The sequence below is a fragment of the Pempheris klunzingeri genome, chromosome 3 (assembly GCF_042242105.1).
Source record: "Pempheris klunzingeri isolate RE-2024b chromosome 3, fPemKlu1.hap1, whole genome shotgun sequence".
Taxonomy (NCBI): domain Eukaryota; kingdom Metazoa; phylum Chordata; class Actinopteri; order Acropomatiformes; family Pempheridae; genus Pempheris; species Pempheris klunzingeri.
In genome coordinates, this window is record NC_092014.1 from 23,613,406 (window position 1) to 23,632,496 (window position 19,091).

The following is a 19,091-nucleotide window of genomic DNA, read 5'->3' on the forward strand; positions in this document are numbered from 1 at the left end:
AATATGGGTATAATAAGTTTTAATGCAATTCTACTGTTCATGTTTTATCTCTACTTCACAGCCCCTTCAGTGTCCCTCTACTTTTGTACTGACAGAGTGATTTATTATCTCACCATACTGCACTTAAAATTAGCCATAGTGTAGTTTTACTCATATGAATACGAATGGTTATTCAATAAAGTGGGCAGCTAAAATGATGAAACCTCACTTTTGCTATTAATTATATCAGTGGCCACTGGCATGAGCAGCACAGTGACTGTCTGTCACTGCTCTGACTGTTTCATTCTAGTTTGCATACTCTTCTTATTTTATCTACTTTTTCTCTTCTCTTTCTCTTTTCGCTCTCTATTAATACCAATTTGTTTCCTGGAATTCGTGGACAGATTTTCTAGATTGTCTGGCCCGTGTTTACCCAATAGCACAAGATATATTCCCCAGGTGAAATTTCACTCTTGGTTACAGCTTCGTTTAATGAGATGATTGAGCCCACTCCCTCGGGGAGGACTGAAGTCCCAGGGGGCTTCACATCTGTTGCCTTCAGTGGGCAGTAGGAGTGAGACTACTGAAAACACTGTGACTGAAAATGTCAACAGATTAGTGTGAAGTACTAATAGAGAGAGGAACTTGAGAAGAATATCAAACATCACATTAAACTATGCAGGTCTTATTGAAATATTCATCTGTCTGAGCTCATTTCTTTTCGTGCCTTTGTCAAAGAATGGAACTTTCATGGCAAGGAGGAGAAATAATCTGTCTTTTGAACAGCTCATTTCTTTCTTTTGATTCACTGAGCGTCTTTTCTATCCAACCTGCTCAGCCACTTTGGCTTTCTCCTGTTTGGATGGAGATGAGGCTCCCGTGTCTGTTCAAAGAAATCAGGTTGCTATGTGTTTCTGAGGTTGATATTCACAATGCAGCCTTACCCGTCCAGTTTCTGACAGTGGTCCTTAGAATCAATGCCAGGGAGCAACTTGACTATTTTCCAGTGTCCTTTGAGTTTCAGGTTGTTGTGCTCGCTAAAAGAATATGCAATCATGAATTTTGTCCACAAACACATGCTGCTTTTAGACATGAAGCCCAGACAGCTGCCCACATGGTAAACAAATAATATCCAGAACATTTACGCTCTTGCTAAACAGCTGTGACATACTTAAAAAACAACAACTATACCCAATGTGCCTGTATGTCATCCATCCAATGGAGTCACATGACTCGTCTCGCACATATGAATGATACAGGCCTGTTCATTTAGCAAAACAAAATATAAGAGGATTGTAATTAGGGAACAATATGTCCAAAAGGAGGGAAAGACTGTTCAAATGTTTACCTTACACAGAAATTCAGTTTTTTTTGTTCTTTGGTTCTGGAAGATTCTATTATTTATTCTTTGGTCTGCAACACCAAGACAAAAGTCATAGATTAAATAAAATGCAATACAGGGAAAATCAGATGCTGTACATTCTGCTATCCAGTTATTGCTATGGTAAGCATTCTGTACAGTTTCACACAGCAAACAAAGTGATGGAGGAGAATCCTTACTTGCATGAGGAGCTCCCTTCCTAAATCAGGGGAAAACCACTAGAGGAAATACCAAAGTGGTGTTTGTCTGGAGCTCCTATGTAAATAAAACAACTTTTTTATGGTGTTGCTGACTGTAAAAGGCACCGGGGGAAGAAAGTTGTGTGATTGTTGACCATTATTAAACCGTCGAGTTCCAAGAAAAGGTATTTTACAGGGGAGTGTGATGTTTTTCATCCATCAGTCGCTCTCATGCCTCCTTAGTATCACATGCCCCCCTCCCTTCCACCCCCCCAGGCCCCCACCCACGCTACACACACACACACTCACACACACACATTCAAAGAATCACACTTAAAATGGGGGAAACAGCATGATACAAGGCAGGGTTGAAGTTGATTGATGGAGCGGGCTTTCCAGCTCTACCTTGAAGGTGATTGAGGATTCTTTTATTCTCATATAGAGGAGGTGGAGGTGGGGGGGTGTGTGTGTACATGCACATCAGAGACTGACAGAGAGATGGGAAAGGTCTGTCTATCTAACAGGATGATACAGACCATTAAGCAGCTTACGGTGAGGATCAGCGATCACTAACGATAACGACAATATAGTCCTGACACAGACCCAGACTGGCATTCCTTATCTGTGCGGTACAAGTCAGGAGTAAAATCATTCTTTTCTATCTTTGCAAAGCAAAGAAGCAAGAAAAGAGATTAAAACTTTGAGATAAGATGATCCCCATCTGGAAATTGGGTCATTAGTAACATTAGCAGTAGCGAGGCCCCGGCAAGGAAATAGACAAAAGACATAACGTAAGAAATACAGAGAAACACAGAGAAATATTGTATATAAGGAAAGAAAATAAACTGTGAAGGACTCTTTGACCGAGTAAAAGCAGAATAAAGCAGTTGAAAGTGACCTTTTACAGCATAAAGGCATTGACTTTAGAGGTTAAGTTAAGTCAAGTCAAGTCAAATTTTATTTTTGAAGCCCAAAATTACAAAACACAATTTGCCAAAGGGGGCTTTACGATCCCTACAGTGTACGACACCCCCTGTCCTTAGACCCCTCCCTTGGTTTGCTTAAAGAAAAACTCCCCAGAAAACCTTTGTAACAGGAAAAAATAGACAAAACATCAGGGAGATTAGGGATCCCTCTCATTACTCATGAACTCACAGTACAGAAATGCAATATAGGTCACATGTACAAGCTAACAGCGTCACCATTAGGGAAACACTCAAGTCATCTTGTACTTTCAGCCATATACGTGAAACACTGACACGTGGTCACAATATTTTGGCTTAACCAAAATCAATACCAAGAAACCCTTCCAAGAATTGCCAAGTGGGCAGACATGTGATGAAATATTACACCCTTTCTCTTGCAGGGTGTTATAAGTCATTCCAAAGCTATTATACTATACTAGCGCATTAAAGCCATGTTCAGACAGGCTCGGGCAAAGAAAACACGGGATTGTTCTGTAAAAAAGTTCGATCTAGTTTCAACTTTTGCTGGACCGTAACCTGACATCATTTTGCAAAACGGTACAGTGGCCAATAAAGCTTGCAGGTGTGCCAAACAAGCCCACTGCACGTAAAGTTTGGCATGCAGCAGGTGAAGGCGGGGTCACATGCTGCTGATCTGTCTCCAAACACTCTTTCTGGGGACGCAGAATGTCAGCTCTCATAGTAGTGGGGTAATGCAGGAGGTGCAAAGGTACCAAAGGTCACAAAGCTCTGGCTGAATGCTGCGATGTTGGAGTTTTCTCAGAGAGGACAGACTCCATGTGACTGCATGTTCTGGAGAGGGAGGCTCAGCTGTTGTTGATGCTTTCTGAACATGAAGTGCTGCAAAGTCTGACGGCAGGAGGATCTAAAAGGTAGACCGCTGTATGTTTTGCATGTGCCCATTTCAGCACAGCAACAAACCTACACCCATTTCAGTTGAATAATATAGGAACCATTTGCCCAGTCCCAGGCATGATTTTGAATATTTTACCATCCAAAGCCACTGGGGAAGCCGGGACACAAAGAGACTTGAGTTTCCTGCTTTCACTGTGTTTTTTATGTAAATAATGTAAGCCATCTCACTGTTGAGCTGCTTTCTTTACATGTACAGATGGTTTCACTTGTGAATCTAAACAGCACAATGTATTCCCTTACCGTAGCAGCGTATCTTGATGATGTTTTAAAACATACTGTGGAGCAATTTTTCACAGACATGAAATGCCTGTGTGGGTAATTTTTCAGTTTCATTGAGCCAGTGGATACTGAAGCAGTATATTTTGTATTAAACGGAGAGGGTATTTGCCTAAAATTATATTCTCTGGGGGCTCTGTGGATTTCGGTAGCTGCACACTTACAGAAATGTAACGATCCATTTGTCCTTGGGTTCAGCAGCACGTACGTGACCACCCATCTTTTTCAAATGTGTCTTCCCCCCCCCCCATCATCTCACATCTAAGAAAACAAAAATGGTTAAATTGGTGAGGAATCCCATAGCAGGCAAAAGTACATTGGGACTGAACGCCTTCACCATGCCCCTTTTTTCCACATGGCTTATGACCCCTTTGAAACATGTTCTACTTACTTAGTCATCTGATTAAGATGTGATTAAGTTTATGCATCAATAAATCTCCTGTTATGCTCATGCGTGCTACCATGTTGATTTAAAAAAAATTAATCTTTGCAAACATTTATTGAATCTTAATCTAAAAGAATCACTTTTTATTTGCATTAGCATATTGATAGATGGATTCAAGAATGAGAAAGAGCAGATCTATTTTAAATGTTAATACTTCCCAATTAATGTATATGTTAGGTAGGTGTTTTCCGAATACCATTACAAGGCTTATTGCTAATTTACCTAATCAATTCTCTGCAATGGATTAGAGCGATTACAGCTGCTCCAAAGTATTCTCACAGCCTCTCAGTTTTTCCACCCCCTAAAAGTAAAAAGAGTGATTAGGTTTAGGTTATTGATGTAGCAGCTATAAATCTTCATTGGCTAAAGTCTTGTCCTGTTATTTGCCTCCTGGGTTCAGTCCCAGTGCACTTTGCTAAAATTTATGTTCTACCTGTCTGACAAAAAGCCTTCAGGAAGAGTTGAGGCGTGCTCCCCACTTTCTCCCACTGCTTCCATTCTCATACTGTAAGTGGTAGAGATGGACTAATGGGTAATAATAGATGATGGTATGAGTCAGGCTGTTTTGTCTGGTTTTGGATGAGAAGTCAGTTATGGTTCAAAATGAGGTTCTTTCAGTGGTACTGTGGGGGTCACAGCATGCAGAAAGGATGTGAATAAATATCACAGTAGTCATGAATAAATGCTACGTTGCCATCATAGGACGCATTTTACTGCTTCATTACTTGTGTCAAGGAGGTTACGTTTTTAGTCTTGTATGATTTGTGTGTTGCCATGTTAAAGCAGCACTGCAAGGCTATAATTAGACACAGTCGTGCTTTGAGCTAATTACTCACAATTTCACAATGACAATGCTACTATGCCCATTTTTAGCAAGTATACTGTTTACCAACTTAGTTTAGCATGTTAGCAAATCATCCATCCATCCATCCATCCATCCATTATCTATACAGAGACAGACAATCACTCGCCCTCACACCCACAGGCAATTTTTACAGTCACCAATTAACCTGCATGTCTTTGGACATTGGGAGGAACCAGAGAAAGCTCAGGGAGAACACGTAAACTCCACACAGAAAGACCCGGCTTCAAACCTGGAACCTTCTTGCTGTGAGGCAACAGTGCTACCAGTGCTATCCACCGCACCACCGCGCTGCCATACGTTAGCAAACCAATATTTTCTAATTAGCACTAAATCAATTGTAAAGCTGAGGCAGAGCTACAGCAACACTGTGAGGATGTGTTCTCCGTTACTGAGCCTGAAATTTTGCACTTCATGGCCAATAGTTTGTCATTATGTGGATGTGTAAAAGTAAATGTCCAAATTTTTTTATCTATATCGATATAATTTATCGAAAAGAAAGAAAAAACAAATGCAGGGGACTGTGTGGACTTTTTGGGATCTCCTATTGGTTTGATTTGTCTTGCAATTTTGTTCCCTTTTTGTGCCTCTGTTTCTGTTTTTATATTGTATTTTAATTGCTGTTACTGCAGCTTGTTTATGTATTTTTTATGATCTGTGAAGCACTTTGTTTGTTGTTGTTGTTGTTATTAAAATCTGTCCACTCTTGTTAACAATATTCAGTAGGAACTTTTAATGACATGCTTCTTTTTACTGCAACGAATGCAGAGACAACCTTTGTAATTACAGTCTGGCTGCTTTCTGATATGTAGAGTCCCTTTTGTTTTACTCTCTGAAACATAATTTCAAATGTTGTAATGTTCCAGGGATTATTTTTGGTCCTCTGTGAAATGTGTAATTTTCGGATTATGGTGTCTGTAGTTTGGTTTTTGGTGTACATAATCCCTGTCTGTTTGAAGGACATCTCGATGGCAGACGACCATGTTTGTGTGAGATGATCAGTAAAATTAAACACTGTCTGTCTGGATCTACACTAATCCCCCTTGTCTCTACCTCTCTCTGTCACCTTCATTCTCACTCGCTGTTTAGTGTCTGTGTTTTTCCGTCTTTCTAGCTCTACCTTTGTACTTTAAACTTCATGACCCCTGGCCCTTTAAAGCCCCTTTATGGCTTTTTCTCTACTTTTTCTCTTCTTGTTTTCCTTTTTCTTTAAATGCTCCAGTACTGTTTCAACATTATCCACTCTTCTCTCCCTGCAGTGCCGATGAGAGATTTGATGCTACATTCCATACAAATGTGCTGGTCAATGCTTCAGGATCCTGCCAGTACATCCCACCAGGTGACCCCCCCCCCCAGATGTCTTTTATCTTACTGTGTTACACTTTATATTTCACCAATAACCAAGTTTTGAGCTCATTTCTTAGATCTTAGCACTCTGTTATTCATAGTTGTTCTTTCAGTATCCTTAACATCATTAGTCTTTTCACATCAAAACTATCATCGAGATGATCACAGACATTATTTAAGACACCAACGTTTCATGTAACCACTGTTTCAACATTGTTTCAATTACAGTTCAATGTGTTTTTTCATACTTTATGCATCATGCATACAGTATTAATACAACAGCTATATGACCTTTGTGACCTTTACATTTAAAATCTTTCGCTTTTCAACTAAATTCAGATCTAGATTTTTCTACTCAGTTCATTTAGCTCCTATTTTTCCCCAATGGTGACTTTTAAGTATTTTGTTGTATAACTTGACATTGAATTACACTGAAGTGTCTCTTGATCATTAGAGCCTAAACCTATGTAGGGACTTTTACAGTAATTTGATATATTGCTTTGTGATGAATTAGAATGTTTTCCCTCAGCTAGCTTTCCTCCAGATTTTGAGGCATGAAAGGGCAATTTTCAAAAGGTATTTTAAATTTAAAATTATTGAAATGCAGTAGTCACATTTAATTTAAAAACAAATGAAACACATAACGCATGGCAACGTAAAGAAGCACCTACTGCCAAATGTAACCGTCCCCAACGCCTCCCTCTAGGCATCTTAAAGAGTACCTGCTACATTGATGTGCGGTGGTTCCCCTTCGATGTGCAGAAGTGTGACCTGAAGTTTGGCTCCTGGACCCACAACGGCTGGCTGCTGGACCTCCAGATGATGGACGTGGACATCTCTACCTACATACCCAACGGGGAATGGGATCTAGTAGGTATGAAGAAAGACAGACACACTAAGACGCATTCATTGGTAATCAGACACGTGACTCTCTGTCTGCGTGATTATAACAAAACATAATTACTTACACAGATTTTCTCTAAATGTCATCACTTCAGTGCAGTGTTGTCAGTCACGAAATATTTGGTGATGATTTGGTATATCAGAAACAGAATCTGTATCCACGTAATAAATGTAGAAGAATTCACAGGGTGATGCGAGGCGGATACAGACGAGGTGTGAGAGCTGATGGGATGTCTGACTGAAAGTACTCCCAGTATTTGTGTTTGAGCAGCGAATTGTAAATTCCTTCTGACAGACCGACACAGAGACTTTCAACAGTAGCCAAGCCAGTCATGTCGTATTCCAGGGAGTTAGACAGCCAGTCAGTATTATACAGCTCTGACAGCAGGTGTGTCAGCAATGTCGGCTTCCACGTAAGTTGCTGTTCTCACTGACATTTCCCTGTCTATCAATCCCGGTTAAGCGCGGCTACTCATAGCTTGGAAAAGATTGCTGCTGTCTCGTGCAGCAGCATCCACACAGTTTGTTCTGGCTGAGGAATTCTTCAATCAATCAATCTTTATTTTTCTATAGCGCCAATTCATAAGAGTGTTACCTCAAGATAAAGAACTCCTAAAATAATTATTTGATGATAAACCAGGATATTATTTTGTTGATAGGTATCACATGCAGCATGATTGAAACAGTGGGTGTTTTTTCTCTGGTAATTTAGAATAGACTTTTGGTAAATAAGCTTTTTTTTTTTGCTAAGTATTAGATAAGAATATTGATACCACTTTTGTGTCTGTGTAGTATGCCACGCCATGCCAGGCATCCTCATCACCATGAGGATGATGACTCCAGGAAACCCAATATAAAAACACAGCCTGTAAAGTCTACATTTCAAATTTTGAACAAATGAAAGAAACAAAACATAAAGTGTTAATGAGCTTTAGAGGTGCTGGTAGGCGGTAGGATTTTGTTATCTTTGGACAGAGCCAGGCTAGCTGTTTTCCCCTGTTTCAAATCTTTGTGCTGATCTAAGCAAACTGTCTCCTGGTTTCATATTTAAAACACTGACATGAGAACAATGTTGATCTACTCATCTGTTTCTGCAAAAAAGTGAATAAGCATATTTGCCAAAGTGTCAAACTATTCCTTTAACATTACAGCTTTACAGAACCAAGATTTTTGTTTGTGGTTGATGGCTTAGTTTATTCTTATTGGTGTCTGTTACCTTGTTTCTTTTTCAAAGGGATTCCTTCTTTCAGTTTCTTTTGTTTTTCTGTCGTCTCTTGTCGTCAAATTTCTTTTTCGGTTTTTTATCCCCTTTTCTCTCCATGTGAACATCTCTAACTCAAGTTTGAGTGGTAATCAGAGGCCAACGGAATAAATCACATTCACGCACACAAACATACTTACACACAAAGTGAGTGTACTCAGCTGGCTAGGGGAATGGGGGGGGCATGTGTGTGTGTGTGTGTGTGGTGACAGCTGGCCCAGGGATGGTTCACTTAATTCAGGCACAGCCAGGCGGCAAGCAGGCCAAGAACACACACTGTCCTGGTGCCTCAGAACATACCCATACCCATGCCAGTGTATACACGCACACGCACACACACACACACTCGCACACACACTCGCACACGCACATGCACTCGCACACACGCACTCGCACTCGCACACACACACACACACACACACACACACACACAGGATGTAGTGAATCTGCAGGTTTGCAATCCATCAAATTAATAGATGGCTAACAAAGGCTATTTCTCTTCAGCATTGAGGTGACACAGTTTAAATGAAATGAAATTGGACCCGTGCAATTATTTTAGATTGAATTTCTACAGGAATGGACACCGGTTCCACAAGCACATATGCATTGTGGTCTAAAATCAGTTTTTTTGTAACATCTCACCTCAAAATGAGATGCATATTTTGAATATGATGTTGATTGCATTGTACCAGGGCTTATAGGTTTTAATGGTGAATCAGCTGCACAATGATGTTCGAGCCTTAATCAAACAGAGGGCACTTCAGATTGAACTCAGCACTGATTACTGACCTTGTGCAACAAGTGACTCTCCATCCCTCTTTCACACAGACACAAACGCATGCTACTCTTCGGACTTACTTGACTCTGAACAGTTCAAGGTGATACTGTTTTCTGTTGTTGATCTGACAGCAGATTAGTCTCATGAACTCTTCTTGTTGGCATATCCATACTGCTGCTGGTATGGATATCACTCACTGGGCCAAAGGATGGGGAGGCTGCATTTTTTTGGTGTTAAATATACTTGGAGGAACAGCCCAGATGATTTTAGACAATGTTCGAATCAGACCACATCTGAACCTAAAGTGTAGGTCTGGCTTTAGGTGTCATTGGCTGCTACACACCAACCCAACTGTTGACGGTGGAGTTGCATGTGGGCAATATAGGCACCAGGGTTTGACAAGGAAAAGGAATGCATGAAATAAAAAAGGAAATTTCCCTGATTATATCACAGGGTTTACTTACATCCCCATATGTGCATTTAAGGAGTTATTGGCAGTTATTGCTGTTATTATTCTACCACTGGTCTCCACTGGCTGTAAATCCTTCCCTAATGTAAATGGTGTAAGACAAAATCCACAGTCCTTGTTTTGTGTGAAAACACATTCTAAAGTTCATCTGAAGTTAATATGAGGCTTCAGAAGTTTGAGTTAGACAAATCAAGTGTTTATATTCTTCAGTTACAGACCTTTTAGTATTAAATTCCCTCTTTGTGCTTCCATGGAGAGTCTCTCTTCTGAGTCACAGCAGAGGGACAGCGACATTAAGCAGGAATTAAAGTTTGTAACCAAATACCCACTTGATTTGTCTCATGTAAGGATTCATATTAACTTCAGCTGAGCTCTAGAACATATTTTAGCCAGAATGAGGACTGTGGACTTTCTTTTCTATCACTTGCATTGAAAAGAGATAATAGCGAGCGGACCAGGAGGAACGATTACAGTCTTTCAACTTATTATACATATGAGCATGTCAGGAGTTCACAAAAAAATGTGAACCTGCCTGGTCACTGCTTTAATTTTTGTCTTTGCTGTGGTTTTACAATTTACTATTTATTAATCATTTACTTTTAATGTTTTAATCCTGTCTTGTTGACCTTATTATGCACTTTGAACAGCCACTCAAGATGGAATGTGCTGTACGAATAACTCGCCTTGCCTTGCATCAGGGTCAGGGTTGCTGATATTGGGCTGTGATGTCCATTGACTTGCTGGATGTGGCTGCCATTTTGAAATGACAATAAATTTGCAGTAGAAAACATTTTATTTAAAATACTTGAAACCCTTTTCTGTCTGTTTAAATAATGAACCACAATAAGCTTCCTAGTGATTTCTGATGAGCTAACGTGTTTTGTTATACACAAGGTGAAAGAGTGTTGGGCAGATTATTGTTTTATATAAAAGATGACGTCATGACATCATCGTATTATGTTCAGTATTAATTTAAGCAAGAGTTTTCACTGACAAGATGCTTTTCACGTGGTTTCCAAGAAAACATGTTAAAGGTAAAACCCTAATCATGACAAAATCACAACATCTTCTATATCTGTACTTGATTAAAGTCTGAAATTTTACCTTCACAGACAGAAAAGGTAGATTTAGCGTGGTGTTAGAATGATTTGGACGCGATCGTTACACCTAACAATTAACCTACTGTCCTGTGCAGGATGAATAACATTTCGCTTGTCATAAAACTTGTTAGCACCTTGCTTAAAGGCACACTGACAGTGGGACAGGGAAGTATTTATTATTCAATTGTCTCACTGACTCACACTTTTTCTTTCCATCCAAGAATTCAATACAACAAACATGAATCTCCTCTTTCAATCACATGCAGATGGTACCAATATAAAATGTGTTAATAATGACTGTTAACTGATCCTCCCGCTCCTCTCCACTTTGTAATGACTTTAGGATTGAAATCCGTAGCCATAGCTGCACATTAACGACTTATTTTACAAGGTCTCATTGTTATTATTCAGGCGGGCAGAACTGAGAACTGGATCTTTAGAGTATTTTATAGTTCCGTGTATTTGATCTCTGATTGAGATCCTCCCATCTCTTCACTTTTCCCCCAGGCGTGCCGGCAAAGCGTAATGAGCTGTACTATGACTGCTGTAAGGAGCCCTACCCTGATGTGACGTTCACTGTCACCATGCGCCGCAGGACGCTCTACTACGGCCTCAACCTGCTCATCCCCTGTGTGCTTATCTCTGGTCTGGCCCTGCTGGTCTTCCTGCTCCCCGCTGACTCTGGAGAGAAGATCTCACTGGGTACAGGGCAGGACACACACAAACACACACACACATTCTCTCACACTAACACAATGATTCGTGATTATAATCATACATGCAGACAAAAATGTATCCCCCTCCCCTGCCTTGGTGATCTCAGCCCACCGGGTCCTGACACTATTGCTATCCCATTTATTTGTCGTTGCTGTATGCTAATGCTGACATTAAGGCTGTGAATTAGCATTTGTGTTGTATTCTGTTAATTAGCAGATGCATAAAAGCGACATTATAAACAAAGCAAAGATAATCACCTGGACCTGAAAATGTCAGCGTATTTCAAAATGCTATTCAGTGAGACAGGGTCAGAGTAAATATACAACTGGAAATATTCCCTCGAGGACAGAAAAGAGAGTGAATATTCCAAAATAAGCCCACAGCTGTTTCCACCTTTTTTGAATCGACCGGCTTCATTTATTTTGAGTTCTCTCCAGTCACCATTCAAGAGAAAACTAGACTGTGATGAAAGCATGTGTTTCTGCTTATCTCTTTGTCTGCTGTCTTTCTCCAGGCATCACAGTGCTGCTGTCGCTTACAGTGTTCATGTTACTGGTAGCAGAGATCATGCCTGCCACCTCAGACTCTGTTCCTCTGATTGGTAAGACATTTTTCTGCTCTAATTATTGCTCACATTGATGATTTTTCTGACAATGTAAAAAAAAAAAAGTGAGAAGAGAGAAAAATAAATAAACAAATAAACATGGATCACAAAATGATCAAGGGGCTGATATCCCAAACAGTTAGACATGTGATATTTACTCATAATAATGTGTAATGCACATTCGAAAACAATAGTTTTAGAAGACTGTAAACAAGGAAACAGCTACAGTCGCCTGGATTTTTCCAAAGGTAAAACACTACATCATTAAAGCTCACTAATTAAAGAAGCAGTTAAGAAGTTAAAAGCTTTACAGATGCTGGTAGTTTATTTACCCATTTCTGTACCTCCAGACAGAGCCAGGTTATCTCTTTCGCCAGTCTTTATGCTAAGGTAATGGTCTCCTTGCCTTAGCTGGGGGGGGGGGTCCGTGTGCGTTTGTATTCAGCTCAGCCTCTGACTGATCTGAGCTCATCAGAGAATCAAGATGTGTCTGTTATTCCCAGTCTCTGTCTTTGTTTCTGCAAAGGAAAACTTTCTTACACATTGTCCTTCCATTTACTCTGTATGCAAAAAAAAAAAAAAAAAAACAACACACTGATGAATGAATTACTGTTGAGATAGTCACAGTGTGTGGTGGAACATTTTCAGTCTTCACAGGGACTGACAGATATGTTGTGGCTGAGTGGGGGAGGGGGCTGGGCGTGGTAGGTTGCTGATGCAGGATGTGAAGATTATTCTCAGTGTAGGAAAACAGGGCTGCATTGCATAAGGCCTCACTGATACAGAGCGGAAGAGACAAGGCAGTCGGCCATGACATGGGAGGGGAGGCTGCAGACGGAGATGCTGCTCGCTATCATTTGGCAGCTCAGTGATGTAAAACAAAGCCATTAGCAGACTCCCCTTTATTGGAGTAGACATATTAACACATTGCGGATGGAGCAGAACTGATAGATTGAAGAAATTCTCCTCTGACAGTTTTTCAAACAGCTCCAGTTACTCTTTGACACGGACATGTAAATGGACTCATTTGGTTGGTCTGCCTTTCCATCACAGCTGGATCAAAGTAAAAATGATTTCTTTATTTTAGAGAATATACCTCATGTATGTGCACGTAAGGGTGTGTGTGCACGGGTTTGTATGCTGGCTCCATGCATATATTATGCAAGTCTCTGAGGCTTCAAATGCCTGCAGGTGTTTATATGTGTTTTGGCTGGTTTGTAAATAGGAAAGTAAAGTGTTAGTCATCGTTCTACCAGCCCCTGTGGTATTATGACCTTAGGACTGATAGGGATAAACTCCCCACTGACTTGGCAATAGCCCTGCTAAAATATTTTGTTTGCCTCTCGTGTTTTTCTTCTTATTATACATACGTGAGCTTTTAACTAGAAATTCACAGGTAAATTTCAGATCACAGTGTTCGTTCTCTCTTTGATTGCATTCATTTTTCTCTATCCCACATGAAAATCGCTGTGTTGTACTTACATGCTCTTCTCCTCTTCAGCTCAGTACTTTGCCAGCACCATGATGATTGTGGGCTTGTCTGTGGTGGTAACAGTCCTGGTGCTACAGTTCCACCACCATGACCCTCACGGAGGGAAGATGCCTAAATGGGTGAGTTAACAATCATTTTTAACCTTAATAACTAAGAATTAATTATCACTACAAGCGTACAAAGGATGAATGGCATGCTCTAATTTGCCTTAAGCAGTGCATTATTTTCAATTAACCACACAAAGTATGAATATCACATGCTCAACTCATGAGCTAACCTGTTACTAGGCAATGGCTCCCATTTGTTGTAAGAATTAAGTGACATGTATTCAAATATATTCAACCCTAAACAGTTTATTTTAACACAACACTTAATTCTTAATTGTAAGAGCCCATCATAAGCAGGATTATCCACTAACCATACAGTTATATTTAGGTAACTGTGCACTAATCACAAAAATCAATGTTTTTTTATGAACAGACCCCACATTTTTTGAAATATTGGCCTCTACCAAACGGTTGAGATGTCGTAAGTAAAACATGTTTTCAATAAGATATAGTGAGTCAAAATGTGTTCTACCATATGGTTGAGCAGAAGGTTAAAGGGTTATTAATGTTGTATTTTATTCTACGGTTGACAAAGCTTTTGTGGGTTTCCCCCAAAATATGGATTATAACACAAAAGCTCTCAATCATTAGCTAAATTATTCACTTTGAACCACACGGTTATTAAGAAATAATGCCCTCCGTGAAGCTTCAAATCATGCATTATTCTTCTATAAGCCCATGGCGTGTTTGTGCATCATCGCTTGCAAAAATTGTGACAAATGCCAGAAGTGGCTGTGGAGTAAAGGTGTTCTGTCTTTTTACCTCTGATCCATTTTTTCATTTAGCCATTCATATCTCGGTCTGCAACTCACAGTCTTCCATCTCTTTGCCTTATCCAGGTCAGAGTCATCCTTCTCAACTGGTGCGCTTGGTTCCTCCGCATGAAGAAACCTGGAGAGGAAAACAAAAGAGCTGTGAGCTCCAGCAACCCCCCAAACTACAAATACTCCCACCCTCCCGCTCACCACACCAGCACTAGCAGCATCCCGATGAGCACCATCCCCGGGCAGACATCCACTCAGTCAACCACGACCAACGGGAACATGAACCTGTACTTCGGCTACCACTCGATGGGCACAGACAACCCCGCTTTCCCACCGAGCACTGACTCCGGCGTGGTGATGTGCGGTGGCGGGAATGGGGGTGGCCATCCCAACGGCTCTTCCCCACATGACATCCACCCGGAGCAGACGCGGACTTTGCTGCAGGAGCAGGTTCCCGAAATTTCCCGGATCCTGGAGGAAGTGCAGTACATTGCCAGGCGCTTCCGGGAGCAGGACGAGGGAGAGGCGATCTGCAGCGAGTGGAAGTTTGCAGCGGCGGTGGTGGATCGGTTGTGCCTGGTGGCCTTTTCGCTCTTCTCCATCATCTGCACCTTCACCATCCTAATGTCAGCTCCTAATTTCATCGAGGCTGTGTCCAAAGACTTCACATAAGGGCCATCTCTTTCCTCTCGGAGAGGAAAAAGTGAGGCAGAGCTAACATTCAAAATCCTGAAACAATTAGAGCTACCACACAAGCCTCCCTGCTACAACTATGTGAAGCCTCACAAGTTATTTTAGAAGTCACCAAACCTATCCCTCTATCTTCACATATTTGTCAGTAATATAAGGTTGTATGGAGTTGATGTGATTTTTCCCTTTCAAGGTGGCTCTCCTAGCGAACACCGTACATACAGTATGCCACGTAGGAGGTTGAGGCTACATGCAGTAGTTAATGATGTAGAAACTCTCACTAATGCACTTTTCATCTGTATCCCTGCTGTACCACATCATTTACCTGTCACCACATGGGGTTCACGTCTCATCAGAATATACTGTTAACACTTTTTTCCTTTCAAGCTCTCTCGTATTTTACTCTCTTTTCCGCTTCCCTTCCCCACCGTAGCGCTTCTCATCTCCTAGAAACGTATTAATGTCTACATAAGTTACATACAGTGCAGTCAATGGAGTTCAGTAAACAGATCCAGAAATCCTTTTTTCAGGCCTGTGTTCTAGTGATGCTAGTTTTTTGTATTTTGTAAATGAGTCTACATATTACTTTATAAATGTGGCAAAGTTTAAATGATTTTTTTTATTAAGTTGGTTGGATATTCTATTAGTTGTTTTGTATATAAAATGTTAGTGAAACATGCCTGCCATAATTTCGTGGGGCCCAAAGTGACGTATTCAGCTTGGTTGTTTTATCCATCCAACCAAACCTCGAAGATATTCAATTTATCTTGTCATATTCACATATGATACAGAAAAACACCAGTTCTTCACATTTTAGGAGCAGGAAACAGCAAATGTTTGGCACTGGTGCTTGAAAAATGACTACAACGGTTAAAAAATAGTGAAAAAAGGCCAATTAGCTCAACTAATCAACTAGTCAACTAATCCATTACTTTAAACATCTCCATCTTTTTACTCTCTTTTTCACACATGTAGTATTGGATTGTTCCTCAGTCACCTCTTTCTTTTCAAGCCGTCCTCATTAATTTCCTTGCCCTTCAATTTTTTTTATTTCTACCGCCACCACTTTTCATTTCCCTCTTGCACACTTTAGACCCAGATTCTATATCCATAAATGTGGATATAGAAGGTTTTTACCACTACCAGCGAAAGTCATAATTAGCTGTGACATTAAAGACAGTTTCTAATAGCATAATAGCATTTCAGAAGGCGTCTCTTAACATTTCTCTTTGGCTCCATCCCTTGCGCTAAAGAGTATATTTAGTGTGGTTAGCATATGGCACACATAATAATTCACAATGAGCAATTCAATGTTTATCTGACTTGTGGGCTAGTTACACAATGTGTCGCTGTATTTTGGGAGAAACTCACAATGAAGAAAGAAGATCAAAGCAAGTAATGACTGAAAGACAATACTTGCTCTTGTGAAAGATTTTCAAATGGATTGTGGAGGGACATCATCCCAATAGAGATCCATTTGGTACTAATCTTTTGTAGTGCTGCTGAGTGCTTTGTGTTTTTACTCTCTAATACTCATCGAAAGGCAAACACTTTCTTCTCTAATCTCTAGCAACAACATGCAACAAGGATTACTGGGTGACCTTATGTAACAGATTTGTGTGTAATCTTGTCTCTTCTCACCAGCCGAGCGTCCCCTCTGATCCTCACTGGTACTGCGCATGTGTGATTCCCCACTTTTACGCAAGCAGTTGAACTCTCAGACTCAGCACTTGGCTATTTTAAGTGAAGTTTCAAGAGGAACTAAAGAAATAAAGACGACATAATACAATGCACTGTGTCACTGCTGGAGAGAACAAATTCATGCTGTTACAGTTAATCATTGGGCCGAGTGCAGACAAATAGCTGCCACCCATTGACTTCCTTTCATGTCATTATGTGACTCCAAACCTGTAAGCATTCTAATGCAGTATCTACTCACAATGGACGGAAAGGAAGAGGTTAAGCCAATGTGACTGAAATGTACATGCAGTACTCTTTGTGTGGACAATGTTCCTTTAATTTTGATCTACTTTTGCAAATTTAATCAGGATTCATCCCTTTTTATGCCTGTCCACGAATGTGATGTTTATTTGGTTTAAACATTGCGAGTACAGTCAGTTTTTTATATTAATGCAATTGTATTAGAGACAACATTGTTAATGTTAAAGGGATATTGACATTTTGAACTTCTTGTCGTGAGTTAGATGAGAATATTGATACGGTGCCACTCACTTGTCTGTACAGGAAATATGAGGCTACAGGATGCAGGCAGTTAGCTTAGCATAAAGTCTGGAAAGAGGGGGAATCACTAATTGTTACAATTTGTTGTTTTTATACTGTTTTTGTATAGTTTAAACAAACAACATGTGAGTACAGCCAGTAGCTGGTTAGCATAGCTTAGCACAAAGAAACAGAGGAAGTAGCTAGTTGGACTGGACTAATACCAATCTCATGTCTGAACAGTGAATATGCAGCTATGCCGTTAGCTTAGCTTAGCATAAAGGCAACCAGCAAAGAGCCCAGGGATTCAAGTCAGGACGGAGCCCGGCAAGGTGTTTACCCGTCTGCAGTCTTTATGCTAAATTAAGCCACGGATGAACAGACAAATGTAGGAATGGTATCAATCTTCTCTTCTAGCTCTTGGCAAGAAAAATATTAATTGTATTTCCCAAAATGGTACTTTTGGTCTATTTGTCATTGCACATTGTGTAGATTATAGATTGTAAATTGCTGGGGTTACTGCATGTGAAGATTGAAAACTGAGCACCGTTAATCTGAGAGAACGAAGCAGTTCTTTTTTTTTTTTTAATTTTTTTTACCGAAGTGGGAAGAGGGGTCTGGGCTGCTGACAGCGTGTTGCGTAATAGATCGAGGAATAATGCAAAACCTCGATCACTGACTCAGCTTTGAGGATATAAACAGTGGAGATGTAATGACTGAAGACGACTGATGACTGAGACGGAAGTGTCTTCTACAATAATAATAATGTAGATACTTACCTGTTTCTATTAACACTCACTCTTTTTTTTTTTAATCACCAGTGTTGTATTTTGGTCAACTTGAGTGTCTTTTTTATTGTGGTCTGTGCCTCTCTGCTCAGTATGATTCATTCTCCTTTGAAGGATGTACATGAAGGCTCACTGTACATGACTATTTTGAGAAAATAAAGGAGAAACATACTAATTACTGGCAGTTGCATGGCTGACATGCTGCAATTTACTAAACAATACATCTAAAAATGCCTGTACTCACCAAAGTTGTCAGACCATTCTCGCTCCTTTCTTGAGGTTATAACAGGGTTGCTGTTGTCAGTCTAACTGGACAGACTGGGGAGTGACAGTTTGTCATCGGATGTGCCTGATTAATCACAGTATGTTATTACCATAGTATTGTTCTCATACAATGTAGTTCAAGTAATCAGCTCAAAAAAAGACAGGAAACAGTAAATGTTAAATTTTTCTCGCTATAAGCTTTAAAGGAATAATTTGACATTTGGGAAATATACTTATTTGCTTTCTAGCTAACAGATGAATAGATTTATACCACAAATCTGTGCAGTAAAACTGGAACCGGCTCTCTCCAAAGCTAACAAAATTCAGCTACCTGTCCCTCTAAGGTTCACTAATTGGTATATTTTGTTTGTTTAATCCATTCTAAAACAGAATTAAAATTAATTATTAAACAGTTAATGTGCTAAGCTGAGCTAAATGTCTCACTGCTCCAGCTTTATATTGAAGGGTCAGACACATGAGTGGTATCAGTCTCCTCATCTAACTCTCTGGAAGAAAGGGAATTGTTTGTGTTGAGTCGTTTGTGTTCTTCGGCATTTTCAACAA

General features: G+C 40.1%; 1 protein-coding gene across 1 annotated transcript in view; it reads left to right on the forward strand.

Moving 5' to 3' along the window:
- The window catches only part of LOC139222583 (neuronal acetylcholine receptor subunit alpha-7-like), a 30,102-nt gene extending 14,865 nt beyond the window's left edge, over nt 1–15,237 (forward strand). The window contains exons 5-10 of the mRNA XM_070854382.1: nt 6,283–6,362; nt 7,077–7,244; nt 11,389–11,583; nt 12,113–12,199; nt 13,704–13,813; nt 14,641–15,237. Of these exons, the coding sequence (XP_070710483.1) occupies nt 6,283–6,362; nt 7,077–7,244; nt 11,389–11,583; nt 12,113–12,199; nt 13,704–13,813; nt 14,641–15,237 (1,237 nt within the window). The remainder of the gene's footprint in view (nt 1–6,282; nt 6,363–7,076; nt 7,245–11,388; nt 11,584–12,112; nt 12,200–13,703; nt 13,814–14,640) is intronic.
- Nucleotides 15,238–19,091: the final 3,854 nt, after the last annotated feature.